The sequence below is a fragment of the Papilio machaon genome, chromosome 2, assembly GCF_912999745.1.
Source record: "Papilio machaon chromosome 2, ilPapMach1.1, whole genome shotgun sequence".
In the NCBI taxonomy this organism is placed as follows: Eukaryota; Metazoa; Arthropoda; class Insecta; order Lepidoptera; family Papilionidae; genus Papilio; species Papilio machaon.
In genome coordinates, this window is record NC_059987.1 from 2,341,921 (window position 1) to 2,361,176 (window position 19,256).

General features: G+C 31.6%; 1 protein-coding gene across 5 annotated transcripts in view; it reads left to right on the plus strand.

The window, feature by feature from the left end:
• The window catches only part of LOC106709267 (solute carrier family 12 member 4), a 196,291-nt gene that overhangs the window by 136,104 nt on the left and 40,931 nt on the right, over window positions 1–19,256 (plus strand). Inside the window, exon 1 of one of the 5 annotated variants that reach the window (XM_045684122.1) lies at window positions 6,007–6,070. The exons of 3 other annotated variants lie outside the window; for them this stretch is intronic. In XM_045684122.1, coding sequence (XP_045540078.1) covers window positions 6,025–6,070 — 46 coding nt within the window. In that variant the 5' untranslated portion in view covers window positions 6,007–6,024. Of the gene's footprint in view, window positions 1–6,006; window positions 6,071–6,886; window positions 7,073–19,256 lie in introns of those variants that run through there. One more of the 5 variants, XM_014501032.2, reaches the window with a different exon arrangement.

Genomic DNA, 19,256 nt, shown 5'->3' on the forward strand with positions numbered 1-19,256 from the left:
GAAAGTAAGATTACGTATAACTTATCACGATTCCTTGATTTCTATTCACATGTGTGTACGTAAAATCGACGAATTTTGCGGTATTCCTCCTTAAAAGCTATAGTCGTTTGAACGTTTTGTAGACGTAGATGACGTAGCGGAACAATAACCAATAGGACGCATCTTATGTAGTCTCTGCCTGTCTAACGCTCTCGACGTCGCTCAACCGCTCCGTACCCCAACGCTGGCCCTGGCTCCATCTATATCAGTGTTTCCCAAAGTGGGCGACAACGCCCCCTTGGGGGCGTTTGAAACCTAGGAGGGGGCGATAAGGGGCCCAAAAAATGGGGGGCATTGAAATTAATTAAAGTAATGAAATTGTGGTTTTTAAGTTTTAGGGCTGAATAAAAATTAGGGGGCTCTGAAATGTAATTGATTTTCAAAGAAGGCGGTGAAAGAAATAAGTATGACAATCACTGATCTATATGTATGATTAACAGTAAGACGGCTTATTATAATTACTATAGTAAAAATCTATGGAATAAAAGTAAAATTGCGTTAAAAAAAATCGTTATTATTACGACAAAAGTCTAATCAATAAATAATCCGTTCATGTTCTTAATGATAATGTTAATTCGTCTATCAGCTACCAACTAATCAAATTATCAGTTAGTCAATTTATCCTTGTCAATGTTCATAAATTATGATAAAATTTATACTTTAATATTTTATATATTCAATTTTCTAAAAGGTAAAATATTTTTCTTTTCTTTAAGTGTGCAGTCTTTAAGGAACGAAAATGATTTTAATTGGTATCAACTGTGATATATGCTCATCGATCATTAAACTAAACAGTTATTTACTTTAACATCAAAGTTGTATATAATGACTAGCTTTTACCCGCGACTCCGACCGCGCGGAATAAAAAATAGAAAAAGGGGTAAAAATTATCCTATGTCCGTTTCCTGGTTCTAAGCTACCTGCCCACCAATTTTCAGTCAAATCGATTCAGCCGGTCTTGAGTTATAAATGGTGTAACTAACACGACTTTCTTTTATATATATAGATTTACCGTGAATCACTACCGTAATATTTGTTTAAATACAAATAATACAAGTACTATTCGTTTAAATACAAATAAAAAATATATTGGGCCTAGCACAATTATTTGAAAATCGCCATCGTATCGTCATCGACAAAATTTGTATAAAAATGTGTGCAGCGCCCCCTATCGGGTGTATATAAAAAATCTCATACTAATTTAAACATAATTGACAATTTAGCCACAGGCAAAGAAAGTAAAGCAAACTTTTTCAACGTAAACAACAACTATTGTCATTAGCCGTTGTATTGACACATATTGTTGTCTCTTGTTTTTCTTCAACTCCGTCGAATCAACTTCCCATTTCCATCCTTTCCTTATAATAAAAGGATGGGAAGGGAAAGGAGAATAAAATTAAGCCTCCATCATGCACACTCATCACTAACACGACTTTCTTTTATATATATAGATGTAGCAACCTGACAGCTTAAATCATGGTAAACAGATAAACAAAAAATGCATATTGCTTTGGACAATTCCGCAAAACCGAGCCAACTATCTTTTGCCACATTTAATTTTTAATGTACCAATAATATATTTTATGCTTTCATTCTAAAAAAAAAAGTGGGAATCGGTGCTTAAAATTCTTCTACGCGCTGTGTATTTTGGCAGATATAAGTTAACTCTTAAAATAAAGTAAGAAAAAAATGCAAAAAATGAGTAATATGTTACGATATCTTTGTTTTATATCTTTTGTTACGATATCTTACGATTCCGGGTAAAACGTGTTGTTTTAAATTTATTTGAAAAAACATATTCTGTAAACTGTTAATCGAAGCATTATCATGAAATGTATAGTGTCGTTAGATAATAATATTTGGTTATTCTGCAATATTCAAAAAGTAAAGTCCGTAACCAAACTATGTTAGGAAAATTATGTAAAGGAAAAATAAAACTACGTGCAATAGAACCTATAATATTTGCCGCCGTATTTTGCCTCGCAAGAGATAGAGTATGTAAATATGAGAGAAATGATCGCCAACCTCCGCTACTTGTAGTGGCGTAAAAGAAGAATAGGACCTATAGATGTTCTAGCAGTTTCCGATTGTACCTTATGTCATTTTGATTTTTAAATAGCTGCATATTTATCTCAGTGTTTTATTGTATTGCAATTATTTTTAATTTTAAACATCTTTTATACTGACTTAGTTAAAATTAGCTCTATAATAAAGCGTTCAACGTTGATTTTGACGGCTTACACAGCCTACGTCACATTGGAAAATTTAGATTGGCTGTCAGCTATTCGTGAGGTACAATCACAAGAAGTAAAAATTGAGCAAAAAATAATATCAGAAATAATAAAAATGGTGCCAACCAATATTAAATATTGATAAAAACATTTGTGAATCACCCATCACAGGCTTAAGTAAATTTATTGGTTGCCCTATTAACTTTTGTTATCGTATAATTCCGTCTCAACGGATTTATCGTGGAAAAACCAAATCAATATATTAGATACGTGAAGCGAAAACTTTGTACCCTTTTTAAGGAAATTGCGCAAACGCATGAAAGTGAAATTTTAAAGTTAAAGTCAACGTGTAGAAGGAGAGCAAAAAAACTATTCTTAGACCAAATAAAAAAAAAATCAGTTAAATTAATTATGACCGAATTTCCAACAAGGGGCGATAGCTAGTTTACCTTAATTCTTCAAATCATTTCACTAATACAAATCCTTATTTTGAACTGCATTTTTTTTTTCTGAATGCCCTTTACCCTACGGAGGTTCGACACAGTATCTGGACTACTAACATAGTAAAGAAGAAATAAGAAATCTTAATAGCATGCTAAAGAATAATTATTGCCACGACTCCTTGGGACACTAAAGAAGACAGTTATTATCAATTACTTAATCCCTATGATACAGTTGAACCCGGATAAGCAATAATTTAAGGGACCGAATATTCTTTGCGTCCCCTCCTGCGACGATTAAAGGTAGGCAACTCATCTGCAATTTCGAATATCTATGGGTAGCGGTCGCGTCGCTACTTCGCCGAATTCCGGTGGCCACTCGCTCGTCCGCCACCTTATGATATAAAAAAAATACATAGGTATACAGAAATCGAAGAGTGCCCGTCGTCTCGCCACTATGCGTAGGAGAAACAAGGGGTTTAGTGGGTATCGGGGAGAAGATCCCAAATCACTGCTTCATTCCTTTCTGGAAAAAAAAATACGGTAGATTCCATCCATCTGGCTATATTATCTACAGGTATTTGTTCCACCTTTCGCTAAAATAATAGCAAATTATAGACATACAGGTAATTAAAAAATTATAATAATTTAATTGAGAAGGCAAAGTTACTACTTTTCAAATTATGTCTAGGTTTCGCATGAAATAAAAATTGCTATTTTTATATGTAAGTAAAACAAAGAAAACATTCACCAAAAACATTGCATGTTAAGTTTTAATTCGTATGGACGAAATTTTTATTTGTTTATAAAAGTTGAGAGATCATTTTAATATGATTTAAAGAAAGGTTAACCTTAAGCTAACAAACACAAGGCTGGATAGATGTTTGTTTGAAGGTATCTCCAAAACCGCTCAATGGATCTCTATTAAATATGGCATAGATGTAGAGCGCAGTCTGGAAGAACACATAGGATAACTATTTGTTTTTTATAATTCCGCGCGAACGAAGTCGCGGGCGACAGCTACTTTTAAATAAATTCGCATATTATCCTTGTAAAATAGCACAATCTTTCCTGCATAGGCTTTTGCTATGTAACTCAGTGATAATGTAGCTTACTAATAAAATATAATATTTTTTGTGTAAGAACTTGTTGTATACAAAAATACAAATCTTTCAACTTTATAATACTCCTATAGAAGTATAGATGTAGCTAATGTGAGCTAGATCGGTTGCTACACTAAAACCTTCGTATACAAGGCAACATAAATCGTAAAAACCAATATTGTATGATTGCATCGCGAGAATCGCATTGTGCGCGCTCCATACACAAAACGTTGAATCGTCGAAGTGTGTTGACTATTCAGTCAATATGTACAGACATAAAGACTTTCATGTCAACAGTATAGATTTGCAACCACCATCTTGAAAATTGCAACTACTTTACTCGCGACGATCTTGCCAAACAGGTTTCAAGCGACGGTCTTTGGTAGTGACAGAAATAGCGGCGACGCACGCTGTGTACGAACCTCTGTGACATTGTAGTAGCGACTAAAATCGCCGAGTATCAAAGATTTACGTTGCCTTGTGTACAAAGGGCCGGAGTGCTCATATAAATCTTACATTAGTATCCTAAATAATATGTATTCAGAGTGCGTAATGCGGCCTGCGATATAAGTACCCTTAAGATTAACAACTATACTTGTGAGTTAAATATTTAGAAAGCTGAATGCTGCTCCGTCTATTTATTAGTAATAAACATTTCCTTCGTCATGTTTATTACACCTGCGGTGGAATATACAATCAAAAATGAATAACCTTATTTTGACGCGACTACCGCTAATTGTAAAATTGGACTGCTAAATCCGCAAATCTATGTACCTTATATTCTCATCATACTAAAATATCTCATAACATGATCTAGTACATCTTTTTTTTTATAAGAGAAGGGGGCAAACGAGCAGCGGGAACACCAAGGTGTTCATCGACACCCATGGACATCTGCAATACCAGAGGAATCGCAGATGCGTTGCCGGCCTTTGAGATGGTGATACGCTCGCTTCTTGAAGTACATCTTAACAGTATTAAAAAATAACAAATAGTGACTTGTTAGCCCAAAAAAAAAAAATCATCACCCCTTCATGTTTAGCGGATAGCGAAAAAATTATTTCATACAAATCCTTCTTCAAATCTTTCAGCTTTTCTGCAACTTCCCTGTTATATTAGCTTAAAAATTGAGTGTTAAGAAACTCTTAGCTTTGTTCAAATGTCATAAATCTACCGCGGGATATCGGACTATGAAAGAAATACAATAAATTATTGCAAATAAATTTTTCTGTGCTAAATGTTTTTATCATGTAGGAACTATATAATCCAAAAGATTTATACGAAATTGATAGACATGTTTACAAAATATTTCTGTAAATACATCTCAGTACTAGTCAACAATAAAGTGAATTTATTAAAAAACTATATAACAAGTAGTCGTGACCGATCGTAATCTTTTCGTTTTTTTATAACATCTTATCAGATTATCATTTATATATCAGTTATCTTTATGCACATTAAGCCATGTTATTATCGAACTATGCATCAGTACAATAAAAAGAGGCCAATGACTTGAAGTCATGTGATCACACTATCGTATGTTGACATCCCAGCCAACAAGCCAATCCAACAAAAGTTGACAAACGAGTAAGAAGCCTCCCGTTTTCCTAAAATAACGAAGGGACCACTGCATATAGTAAACAAGTTAAAGTTTAATGGATAAAGGACATCTCTACGTCCCAGTCAAATACACTTCGCCCTACCATCCATTCCCCATAAGAGAATTGTGTAAAGAGGACTATAATGTGACCTCTAGCACACACACTGCATTAACATTAAGCTACTTATTAAACAAAGCAATAATAAACATGTAGAAAGAAATGAAAACTAAACATTGATTTCCCATAACTGAAACCCTTTAAAAAATTATCCTAAGAAGTTTCATCTTTGTATCCAAGTTACATCTCCTCAATGTTTGTTAATCCTGCTAAGTTTGGTCGTAACTTTAATCATGTTAAGTGTGAAGATAATTTTATTTCTTGTAGACAAATGCTCTTCTATAACCTGAGATATAAACGATAATACAATACTCCCAAGTGGAAGGAATTTATTATTGATATAATATGTACATAGTATAGCACAAAGTTATATGACTAACCTTTCAACAAACAGTCTACTTTTATAACTCAACGAAGACAGTATTTTTATGAGTAAACTTATTTGTATTTGAGAGAATTACAAAATAATATATGTGATAGTTCTAATGTTAATATGCAAATTGAAAACCCTAGTGGATATTCGCCAATAACAACACAAGGTCAGTTAATTAATTTTTCATTTGTGCAATTTATGTACATTTTAAAAGTTTTGGTTTAAACTGTGTAAAACAATCAATAAAGATGCTACTCAGTACATTTATCAATAAAAAGTAATAAAAAAGAAAAGTTTAATTATTTAGGTATAGAGTTGCGTTTAAATATTCCTTAACTAAATAGCAAGCTTCAACAATAAGTCATCTAGGCTCTATTTAATTTACTATTTATTCACAAAGTGAAGCTAGAAGAATTAGTTATAGCATTACTTATTAATAATGCTCTCTACAATATATACAATATTGATGCATATTTTTTTCATACTGTTTAATCATTATACGTTATCAAATAATGTATTATATTATATATTAAAAATCATGTTTGGTCTCGTCCTAAGATATCGCGATAGTCTTAGTCAAAATCTTCAAAGGATTTAGTGATAGTTTTTAATTTATTCACGTCTAATGGATGGAATCCAGGGTTATGATATAGGATTTTAATAACAAGTTTATCTTATTCATTTATATTAATTAAAGTTTAGATGGATAGATGTTTGTTTGTTTGAAGGTATCTCCGCAATGGTTGAACGGATCTTGATAAAATTTGGCACAGATGTAGAACATTGTGTGGAAGAATACATAGGCTACTTATTCACTTTTTTAATTCAGTGCGGACGGAGTCATGTGCAAAAGCTAATATTCTATAATTAATAATAAATTTCTCATTCACTTAACTCAAACCATATGCTATTTTCGAATTATTTAACTGTTAACTACATCTAGTTAAATTAAAATTAATACCCTTTGTTTACTTACAATATTATCGACTCACATGTCAAATGATAACTGAAGGATAACCTACTTTAAACCGTATATATTAGATTTTCAAAGATCGGAATGAACAGTTGACTTGTTTAATTGACAATCGATTGTTATTGTGGTGAAAGATGCGGTTGTTATCTGGACAGGACAAAGACGGCGGTGCCGCGGAGATCGCTCTTATGAGAGGTCAGTTAACTAGAGGTTCATAAACTTTGAATAAACGTTATAAATTGTGCGTTTGTAGATATATAATGTATCAATGAAAATATTTAGCGAAGATTCACATTTTGTTAGCATTTTCGGAATTATGTAGAGGCTTAACAATTAATGTTGTGTAGTAAAACTGAATTATACCAATTATTGTATATTGAAAAATAAATATTTTATGCGACAAAAATATCAGTAACGATACTGTGTTCATCTTATGGCGACGACATGTAAGGGAGACTAGCGAGACTTACTTTTTACATATCACCTCTTGTCGTTGTAAACAAAAATATTATCAACGCTATTGCGCATTCTCTTGTTAAACAAAACACATCACATTTTTACGCCAGGATCATAAATTCTAAAATATTTTCCACTTGAGTAATTAATCTCAATTATACAAATTAGTAATAAATATATTGACAACCTGATCGTATTAAAGAAGTTGCTTTTATAACCACATAATACTGCCGTTTTGAGCTTAACTTAAAGTCGGCAGCTTTAATAAAGATTTAATTAACAAATTATTTGCCTTCAGCGACGTCGTTTATTAAATTAAATCAAAATTCGAAGCGCTAATTTACATTTGGCTGCTAAAGTTACGAGCATTCTGAAATTAAATTATTTCAAACTAGCTGTCGCCCGTGACTTCGTCCGCGTGGAATTAAAAAAAACTTAATAAGTATGTATTCTTCCACACTATTCCACATTTACGCCAAATTTTATCAAGATCTGTCGAAAAGTTACGGAAAAACCTTCTAACAAACATCCATCCATCCATCTAAACTTTCGCATATATAACATTAGTAAGATTAAATACGTTTGGTATTCCAACACGTGTACCGAAACCAATTTTGAAGACTGTAATGAATCAAGTGCGCTAAGAACTGTTCTTTTTTATTAATTGACCAAATAGAGTTTTTAATTTTATATTTATATCAACTTATATGGTACTCGTTTGTATTAGTTGACTGACTGATAACAATTTGATAATCTTCCGCATCTAAAGATAACTATACTATATCTAAACTTAATCTTAACACCAAATCTAAAGATTATAATTAAAAAAATCAGTCAGCCTTGTGCTTTCGCGTAGTATTTACTTAAAAACAGACATTGTGTACATATTATTGAAATATTATGTTTAAACTCAGTTATAAATATATTCATTTAAATCTTTATTGATAAATATCGTTGTATTATACTACAGGCAATTTTAGTCCATTACAACAGTCCATTATCGTGCATTAACAATATAACTTGAAATGACCGTACCCTAGCTGATGTTTGCATGAAACATTCTCGTATATTTTTTTCCTTCATTGTTTTCTTTCCATTTTATCTTTTCCATCGTATTACTTTCTTAATTTCTTCGCTATTTTAAGAGATTTAGGACAAAATATCGGACAAATATATAAAAATAAAGTATCTTCCGAATTTCAAGTGTAATTTAACTTAAATTTAATTTTGTAAACAACAACGACGTCTAGATTTGATATATTGTTATAGAAATAGCAATTTCAAACTCCGAGACGGTTTAATTTATGTTTAGCTCAGCTGACGGCACTGATATTGCTTATTCTCAGAGCCTGTCTCGCTTTATGTAACCTTTTTTGTGACATTAAGTGTAATTTAAGTTTTTATCACATCCAATATTGGACGTTATTAATTTTTATGTTGTTATTATTAAAATGAAATAATTTTGAAAGTATACTGACATAAATTTTAGTACTTTAATATTATTTATTATTTTACTAATATTTTAAATGCGAAAGTTTAGATGTATGGATAGATGGAAGGATGGATGTTTATTAAAAGGTATCACCAGAACGGCTCAACGGATCTCGATGATTTTTGTCATATATTTAGGACATAGTATGGAAGAACGATAGGCTACTAATACAGTTTTTTTATTCTGTGCGGACGGAGTCGTAGGCGGCAGCTAGTTTATTTATATATTTGAATTATAAAGGTACATGTTTATTTTAGGATAACACAAAAATGTATGCAAACAGTTTGTGGGATCTCGGAATTTAACAGATTAAACTATAATTAGATTAAACTTTTTAGTTAATTAAAAATTATTATATATTTTAGCATTCGGCACAACTAAAGAAATTATTATCTTAATCGCTTTTATCACGGCTATAAAGAAAGCTTTATCATACTCATATCTACAGTAATACTAACAATTGAGTTTTATCTAAATGTCTATATTTCACTTGAAAAAAATGATAGCTTGGAGAAGTTTATCAATCGTTCATGTGTCATGAACTGTGTTTTTTTAATTTGGTACCTAAATGTTTTCTCACCAGCAACTAAGGTGTATAATGTGTACTTATATATTTTTTCTTTAAATAATTTACTTATAAATAAAATTAGTAACTTTAAGTCCAATTTTCAAATTTTGATACACGATTCAATATCGAGTATGAAGCATCATAATATCAATATTCAAAAGATTCAATCCAGAAATTTCAATCTCACGAGAGTTTTCCGGCACATATGTACGTTTGCCAAATATCACTTCCCCGGTGGCAAGTTGAAGCGATCAATTTGATATCACTTTACACACATTTATTTTCCATTAACTTGCATTCGACTTCGATGATTTTCTAGGAATCAATTCTTTTTTTTTTTTTCAAAATAATTGCCAAATAAAACTTCTCTACAAATCTATCTGTAGACTTAGAACGAATATTTGTGACCATTGCCATATCGTATCGTCATCAACAAAAGTGTTAAAATTCGTGAAGCGCTCCCTATCGGGCGTAAAGTACAACAAAATGTTGACGTTAAATTGTTTAAACTTTCGTGAGACATCATAATAAATTAATTAAGAAACGGCTTAACTCACGTGCGAGACGCGACGCGACCGCGAAGTCCTCGGATTAAACACTCCCCCTTAAGATGGACCCCCGATGGGTCCGAAACTAGTCGGTGCCGTCACCGGACGATCAAACGTGAGTTAAGCCGTTTCTTAATTAATTTATTAAAATGTTGACGTAATTGATGATGACGATACGATTGTCATAAATATTTGTGCTAGGTCCACTGTTTCGGTTTTTGATCCGTTGTGTGTGTCATTTATAAATCAAAGCAGCTTTATCTTTAAATATATTTGTCTTCTTCAGAAAAACATACATACGTAAAAAATCATTGAACGATAACAATTCACTGTTAGTTTATTCCTATAAAAATGAAAAATAAACTTCATATTTATTTTAACAAAAAGTCCAGTACTACAAATGAAACCTATTATTTATTTCTATTGTTTATTTTACTTTAAATTACAAAGTCATAATAAGTATGGACTAAACAAAGGGTAAAAAAAATGTTGTGTTCATTTCAGTAATCGTCAATAGAAAACGTATATTGTACATGACAAAATAATTGTTTCTGGAATCTGTAAAACGTTTTTAAAATATACAAATTAACTAATCTAATCTCCGAATTACAAGTGAAGTGAGCGCTGTTCTATCAAAACGTGTCATGTTGATGATTGATCTTGTTTGATGTCAATACTGGATTGTATCAGATTAATTTACTGCCGGACTAGACTATAAAAGGTAACCTATCATACGTTATACACTAAGGGAGGATTTAAAATGGAAATTTTTCCACTAAATAATTGTTAAATTAACCATTCTAAGTCTGAGTGGAACTGTTTTAAAAATCTGTCATTAAAATTTTCCAATAATGTAATTATTTATTTTGAATTATAAAATAAAGAAAACGAAACCAGGAACTAATATGATGCTAATAGATTTGATTCAATATTTTCGTTGCTTATTCTGTTATGTCTATTATTAGAAATAACTTGACCGCATTCGTACTTTCAACGGTTCCTTTGGAAAGTTTGCTTTGGTCTTTATACAAGTCTTTCATATTTATTATGAAAAAAAAAACATTTTAAATAGAAATGATATTTAATTTTTAAATAAAAAAAAACTTGTGCCTACTCCATAATATAGATAAATTGGGATTAGATCAAGGAGATGATGATGACTAATTTATTTATTAAAAATGACTAATTTGACCTTTCTACTATATACGTGAGCGTCGGTGGCTTAAAGATTAAGTAAACACTTGACTTGTAATCAGCAAGTCCTGTGTTCGAATCCCGCCTTATGCCAATGTTATTTCGATTTTAAATTTAGATATGTACATTTATCCGACGGTCTTACTGTGAATGTAAACATCTTGATGCAGCCTTCAAATACATCTGTGTTAACCTTCAAAGACACCAGCATGGTTGACTAAGGCCTAGTCATCCCTAACTTAGGCTCCAAGCCCCTCAGTGGGTACGTACAGATATTAAATCTCTTTCAAATTTATAAGTAATCATAGAAACATCTATTCAGTTTATTTATTTCTAAAGCTTTAGAAATACATTAATAAAGGAAAACTGTTCCCCTATTTTTATAGTAGCAAAATAATCAAATTGAACCGTTACAAAAAAGACCGAAACGAGCACACATGCACAAATTTGCGTATTGTCGACGTACACACGCGCGCAGGAGGTTGCGTGATGACGTCACGGGGGAGAGAGAGAGGAGCGAAGTTGGAACTAGAAGTGAGAGAGGAAGAGGGAATATAGGCCAAGCACCGACCTACCTTCCGATACAGTGGCGCGCTGGGGCATCACGGCGACTATTATAAGGCCGTTAACGAGATGGTATCTTCAAATTATAGCCATCACAATTTATGTACCAATGAGCCAATTGACATTATATTATGTCACACAAATTTGGTATGAATGTTCGAGAAAATTACAAAGTAGGTACTAGGATTTCAGGTCACAGTAAGTGGGCGAAATTCGGAGAAAGTTATAAGAAGATAATAAAATATATTATTGCTTGATACAATTACATATTAGATATTTTTACTGATAACTTTCTAGGAATTATAATTTTCATATTAATCTTAATGAAGTATATATCAAAGTCAATAACTGTTTACAGCAGTTTGTCGACTATTATTCTTATAAAAAAACATCTAGTATTTACAACATATAAAATTTAAAAAAAACAATACGAATACGATAATTTTCAAAGTTTTTTCCAAAGTTGACAAAACGATAACAATGTTTTAATATTACCAGTTAGAAAACAATTTGAAAACCATAAAATAAATACCTACTTAGGGCATTATAAAGATAGTTGAGACGTGGAATAGCCAAATAAATTGAGCGAGAAGCACGTGTCAGGTAACACTAAATAGTCTATAAATTAGGCTTAACTACAATGCCTCTTTACGTCCGCTACAAAATATATTTACCGTTCGGCGACAACACAAGATTGGATAAAATATATACGCTTTGGGATCACAGTAGCTATTTCCTTTAAAGAAAATAATGAAAGAGATCAGAAAAATATATAAGCATGCAGTATATGTATTTTTTTTTTTTAATCTACACACAACATTTTTCTTACTTATTTTCTGTTAAACATTTACGTTCTATTAACAATAATAATCCAAAAAAGTTAAATACCCAAGATTTAAAAAAGAATTAAAGAAAACAAATGCTATCTTACACTTAAATATGTATTAGAGTTTTTACACAAAAACGCAATATATATTATAACAATGTAGACAATACGAGTACAATAAAGTCATAAATAAACAGAAAATATTATTTATTGGAATCCCTTTTGTAATAAACATTTGGCATGTTTTATCTCGAAGGGATTCCGCGACCTAGTCTATTACATTATTGCTGAGCTGCGACAGTATAAATCCCAACTCATACATAAATAAAATTCAACACTATCTTTTTATATTGTCAATCAAACAGCAAAATTCTTTTACAACTTTTGCTTACCCTTGACAACTTTTTTATTCTAGAAAGCAAAATCTCTTGTGACATGTGTTCAAGGTTTGAAAGTGTTGTTTATAAAAAGTAAATTTTAAAAAATTAAGAACAGGTCATACGTGAAAGCCATATGAAAATTCATTCATTAGTTTTTGATTATGTACATTTTTAACAGAAATGTATTTTTTGAATAACTTTTTTTTATAGTTATAATTATGTGTTCTTATAGAATAAAACATTGATGTGAAAATGATAAACAACATTCAAATCAGTCAGTGGAAACACATCAACGAGCAGCAGTTACGTAAAATAACAAGATATTGGAATTGTTAACCGCGTTTGAATACTCCAGCTTGTACTATAAATTGAATTATCTATTCAGAACTATTGGCCAACTGATTTATTATGTGGTCAATGGATTTTATCTCTGACAGAGAACGATTTACACGTTTAAATAACTATATTTATCTTTTTTAATCGTTGACGTAAAATAATCTCTATATGTTTATTTATAAAACAAATACAACTGATAAGTATCATAAAAAATAAGGTTCAAATTAAATACCCACACTCTCTATCTAGCACTAATTTAATTAATTATCGCAGAGAGTTTTTAAACAATTAGGCATAATCCTTGACAAAAGATATTTCATGTCAGTTCCACGTAAGACGCTTTTCCTCGGTCTTAGTTTAATCTAACTTTCTGATTTCATTCCTACAACCCTAAGCCTCAATATTATCCATTCATTCAAACAAAAATTATCTTAATTTAGATCACTGTATTAGCTTAGGATATTATTATAGGTCATATTTAAATTATAATCAAACAAGATATAACTTTAGATTTAAGTTTTCATCTAACTGACTGGTAGGTAGTGACCCATAAACCGATTGATAAGGCGCGGGTGTGTTGACTCTCTAAATAGGCCATGAGTCAGGACCACGTCCGTCACGAAACATCGCACACCCCCTGCGGGCCGCGCGTGTAAACAGTCACTACAGATCATTGCCTAAACCAACTGCTACTGTGTTTAGCAACTGGCTCATGTGTACATTCCGGATCTTATTACAGAATTAAATTTAAGTAACTTCGAAAACTATTAAGGTTGCTAGATTTTGACATATTCAGTTACAAGATTTTTTAGTAAACTCACAATTTTTTTAATGAAGGAATTTTCTTTTTCAAAAGTATATAATTTTAGTAATTCATGGCTGCACTCAGAAATATCGAACTCCAGATTGAAATTGTACCGAATGCAGAAATATTTCAAAAAATGTTGCGCGTGGAAATTGACAGTATAAGAAATGTTATGATTGCTGTTGTAGTAATTTGGTACATCAAATCTTAAAATAAAATATAGTAGTGTATTTGATTAAAGTATATTTAAAAATATGAAATTTATCTAACGCTGTGCAGTAAAGGTTCTCTAGGTATCATTTTCAACAAATGTTGCACGACAGTGGTATTTGACCAGCATGCCCGGTGAAATAATGTTCATCGGATGAGTTCATCTTATGTGTCTTCCCACCCGTTTCTTGTCAATATTGAATGGGAACGGAAAGTGGATTTGGCGGAGGAGAAGGTGCATAGAAAGAGTAAACATCCTCTTTCTTTCGTCCCTTGCTCTGTCGATTAAATATAGGCAACGCATCTTGAGGATACTATGAGCAGCGGTCGAATTCAGGTGGTCGCTTGCTCGCTTACCACTTTATAATATAAAAAATCTTTCGGCCACCATAGTAAGAGCACTTACTTAACTTAGTATGTTAACTTGAATGAATAGCGCATACCTAATAGTCTTATGCAAAGCTGTTAGAAGCGTAAAACGACTAGTTTTCAAAAGTTTATTTCGTATGAAACGTGAAACAAGTCCAGAGAATTGTCAGTGAGAGTTCATTTGCGCTCGTGCAATTAATAGAATTATGCTTAATTCAGCAAAGTGTCAAGTCCCGGCAGCAAGCGTTTAGCGGTTCGCTCCTGAGATGGTTAAGCTAAGCTTTGACTTTAAAGAGACAGGACCTGTCGAGCACGTGCATTTGACTCTATCTATTAAAAACGAACAACAAGTTCTAAACTTGCTTGTTTGTGTGCTAGTTTTGTGTAAGTGTAAATTTTTTAATCAGTATGCGTTTATAAAATAGATTTAATTTTACGTATCCGCACAATATTTTGCAAATTATGTAATTGTCCTTTTTACCTCAACCCCGCGAAAAGTGTACAGAATTATTTAGTACAAAGGCTACTCTTTGCCTAGTCCATTAATCTATAGTCTAGTAGTAAAGGTTGGAGCCTCGCCAATACAAGCACTGCTGGTCTCCTGCTTCTCGGCATTAATACCCCCGTTTCACAGATTATACCATCTCACTCATAAATGAAGCTTTTCACAGACTAATTAAAATTTATTATAAGCAAAAGCTTAAACATGATGCTAAACTTTAAGCAAACTAAGTTTTAACTGGAGCGAATGCTGCTCAAATTAAAATATTATTTTATTTGCATTGACGTAAAACAGATGAACAATGTATTTTCACACACACATAGATTAAAAATTACTTTAACCAACATAAAAAGTAGCGTTAAAATTACAACTTTTATATTCTAACATTTAACAACATCTACAATTTTAAAGGAAATATTCACCCACTTCACGTTCGATTGATAGATGCGAATGAAATAAGTAATGTGATGACCTCTGACGGCGAAGCACTCCACTCGAATCGCCTCGAGGGTCAGCAAATAGCCTTTAAAGGTAATAAAATGCCCGTAAAACCAATGGACTCCAACGCACGCCTGGAAACTGCCATGACCATAGAAGAACGAATGTTCAGGGTTATTAGCAAAATATTTCATTTTATTACAACTACCTAATTTATTATTATACAATTAAATAAAATTGTACATGCTAACTGTTTTCTTACTCACTATCTCGCGGCTCACGTGTTATCCAACAACAATATAACGCCCATAACACATAATGATAGATGGATTTCCATTTGGCGTGGTATTGACATACCACTTTTTACTACATTCATATATCTACGCATACACATGTATGTATGTATGTATACTCAACTTAATATCATCTCTTTCTGTATATATCGAAGGAAAAATATCATATAAAAACAAACAACTTACTCCATGACCATATAATACAAAAAACATTAACCAAACGAGATAAAATTTAATTTCATAAAAAAAAATATGAAGCCTTATTTTAGTCTTCTTTCCATTCCCATCCTTTTCTTATAAGGAAAGGATGGGAAAGGGAAGTGAATTTGACGAAGGAGAGAATACATAGGAAGTGGAAATGTTCTCTTTCTGTTCGTAGACAACGCATTTGAAGGCAACGGTCGCTTCGCTATATCTGCAAATTCAGGTATCTTGTAATATAAAAAACTCAACCACTTCATGTTCGAATAATAGATGTATTAATTCTGTATTTATTATAGCAAAACAAGCTTTTGCAAGTTTGCTCAGAGATTCATAAACGTACTAACATAAGTACACGTTCACACAGATACGCTTGGAAAATTGTTAGATCTAGAATTGCGTATTCAAATACGGTACAACTTTTACTTGTGTTTGTTCAACATTCAACTCCGGTGTACTCGGAACTAACTTGTGTCTCCCGCATTAGTTAAGTAAATTAAATACGCATCTCAGCGTATTGAAACTAATATTTGTTTTATATTTTTGTTTCAGGTATGTTTGTCATTTCTGTTTGAGTGTTCTGAGTCACTCATCTTTACAGAGACAAAGGTAAGTTAAAAAACAACATTATAGTACATTGCACAAACAGAGAGAACATTATACGATTTAAATATTATCAAAAGATTGTATTGAAACCGATATTTTACTAATGTAGATAGATAAAATAAGTGTTGTGTCACAGAAATGCCGACAACCCTCGTTAGTGCAAATTGAAACCCAATACCAAATTTAACATTTCCATGAATATTGCCCTCGGGCCAATTTAATAACCGTTTAAAATTGCCTTCCCAAAGTTAATTTACAATTGGTCACGACAGCAATATTTGGTTTATATTCAAATTTATTACAAAAACGACACGGATTGAATTGAAATTAGCCGTGAAATTTAAACTACGTTTTAATATTTGTCGTATACAATACAATAGTTTATGAAATGCATGATTAGTAACGAAACACTTTCGAAATAAATTAAACTAAACAATTTCAACATAGTATTTGCTGATGGGAAAATTACTAGAACACTAGGAGAACATATTTACGGTTAAAATTATAATGATAGGTACTCTTGTTTTCGTCATCAAAAGAGCTTATCTTTTCAACTAAACTAAAATTATCTCGCGGAAAACTAAAAATAACTTCTAAGTATTTTTTAGTGAACGAGGCCGGTACTCGACCTGTATTTTACTTGTATTTAAAAGATGATGTCTACTTTTGTATTTTAATAAAGCAGTCTTATAGATTGTAATTTAGAATATGTGAATCAAGTATTAGAAAGAATAACTTGATTGTTTAACCTTATATTTCAAGCGTTAAGTATTTCTGTGAATAACTTTGCCTTCTTATAAATATAAATGTAACCGTTGGTAAAAATTTGGCACAGTTCTAACGTACGAGACATTATTACAAGTAATGTAGAATTTAATATATTAACATTTTTATTTCGCATACATTTAATATTACTATTCTTTATGACATGCAGAATTTAACGAGTACACAATTCGTGTAAAATGACATGCGACCCATTTGTTGTATATTCAGTGTCATTCCCGCGTGTGCTCTTCTTTTTACAACAAGCGACAAAGTTCTACTACTCGTTTATTAAGTTCGTTAATTTAACGACATAACTTTTTTGTTCACTGTATGCTGCTGTAAAATACAAGAAATTTTCTTTTGAAATGTATAAAATTGAACACACACTACTATCTTATTCATTTATTGCGATTAGAAATATGATAAATTTGTATAATTTTGTTTCTTGTAAGTATTTCATATCTGTAGAATTAAGATATGAGTTATCTATGTAACGCAATTTTATTGCTAAATAATAACTGTTTTAGGAAATATTAGTAGGAAATATTTTATATAACAGTAAATTAATACATTTTAAGAAGCTCTCGCTAAACAGTTGAATTAAGGACCTAATACAAAAGGCAATTATTTTAGAAACAGCACGCATAGTGAGAAGGTTCCTATCTCTGCAGCCCTGACTTGAGCTTGTTATTTTTTATATATTTTTAACATGTATTATATAGATAATAAGTAAAAAAAATGAATATGTGAAAGTAAATATGTAATCATAATCAAAAAAATAAATTATCAGAGACAAAACAAATATGTAATATGTCTTCTAAAGTGTAAAAGTAGCACTTGGCATTTTTCATACGTCTAATTTTCTCACTTTCGCTCGCAGAAAGGAAAGTAACTGAAGTTCGATCATAAATGCACAAAGCATTACAGTTACGCAGCTGGTCTCTTAAAAAAATATAAAACATGCGATGAGTTCAGTGTACAAGGCTCATGTTTCAACCCTTCTGCATATTTTATGTACGGCTCGTTTGCAAGGAATATTTGATAGCCGCCATATTTTACGCGAATTTGAGGGTTGCCTGACTTTTACGTACCCAGTTCAACGAATTCGTCTCTGTCTGACAATTAATTTGAATTATATTGAATTAATTACTTACAGGACTTCCAACTAACGCTAACGCTGTAAAGATTTGTTTTTACATATTTTTCTTTAGTTCCTATCCGTGTGATGCTAAAATTGTTTTTTCTTATAAGGTAAGGTAAAAGGCTATAAAAAAACCGGTACGCGATTACTCACTTGTTAAATATAAATTCTATACGTAGTATGTACAGTTCAAAGTTTAATTTGAACAAAAAAACATGTGTTATTCTACTGGTAAAACTTAGTTGAAACAATATGTATCTTGTATTATATGTATTAAAATAGAAGGAACGAGTTGTTTGCAGTGCCCTCCAAAGTTTCTCTAGAAGCCCGCGATTGTTTACTCTGACGAACATAACTGATGCTCAGACATTCTACTACATCGCTATTTACGCTTTAAAATTTAATACTAAGTGCAAACATGACTCTGAGTGTATCTTTGTTCAAAGCAGTAGCGTAATACTATTCACTGTGATATCACAATGAAAATAAATTTAAGTTAATTTAACTTATTTAAGTATTAAATTTATATAGTCTTTTCGTCATAAAGCAGATTACGGTGTTTTAGTTTTTATATACGTATCTTTCTAACCCGATTTTCTCGCTTTTCCAGATTCGACTGTATCCTATAATTATATGAACCTTTTTAAATTGATCAATATTTATTCCTTCCTTCAACATAGAATTG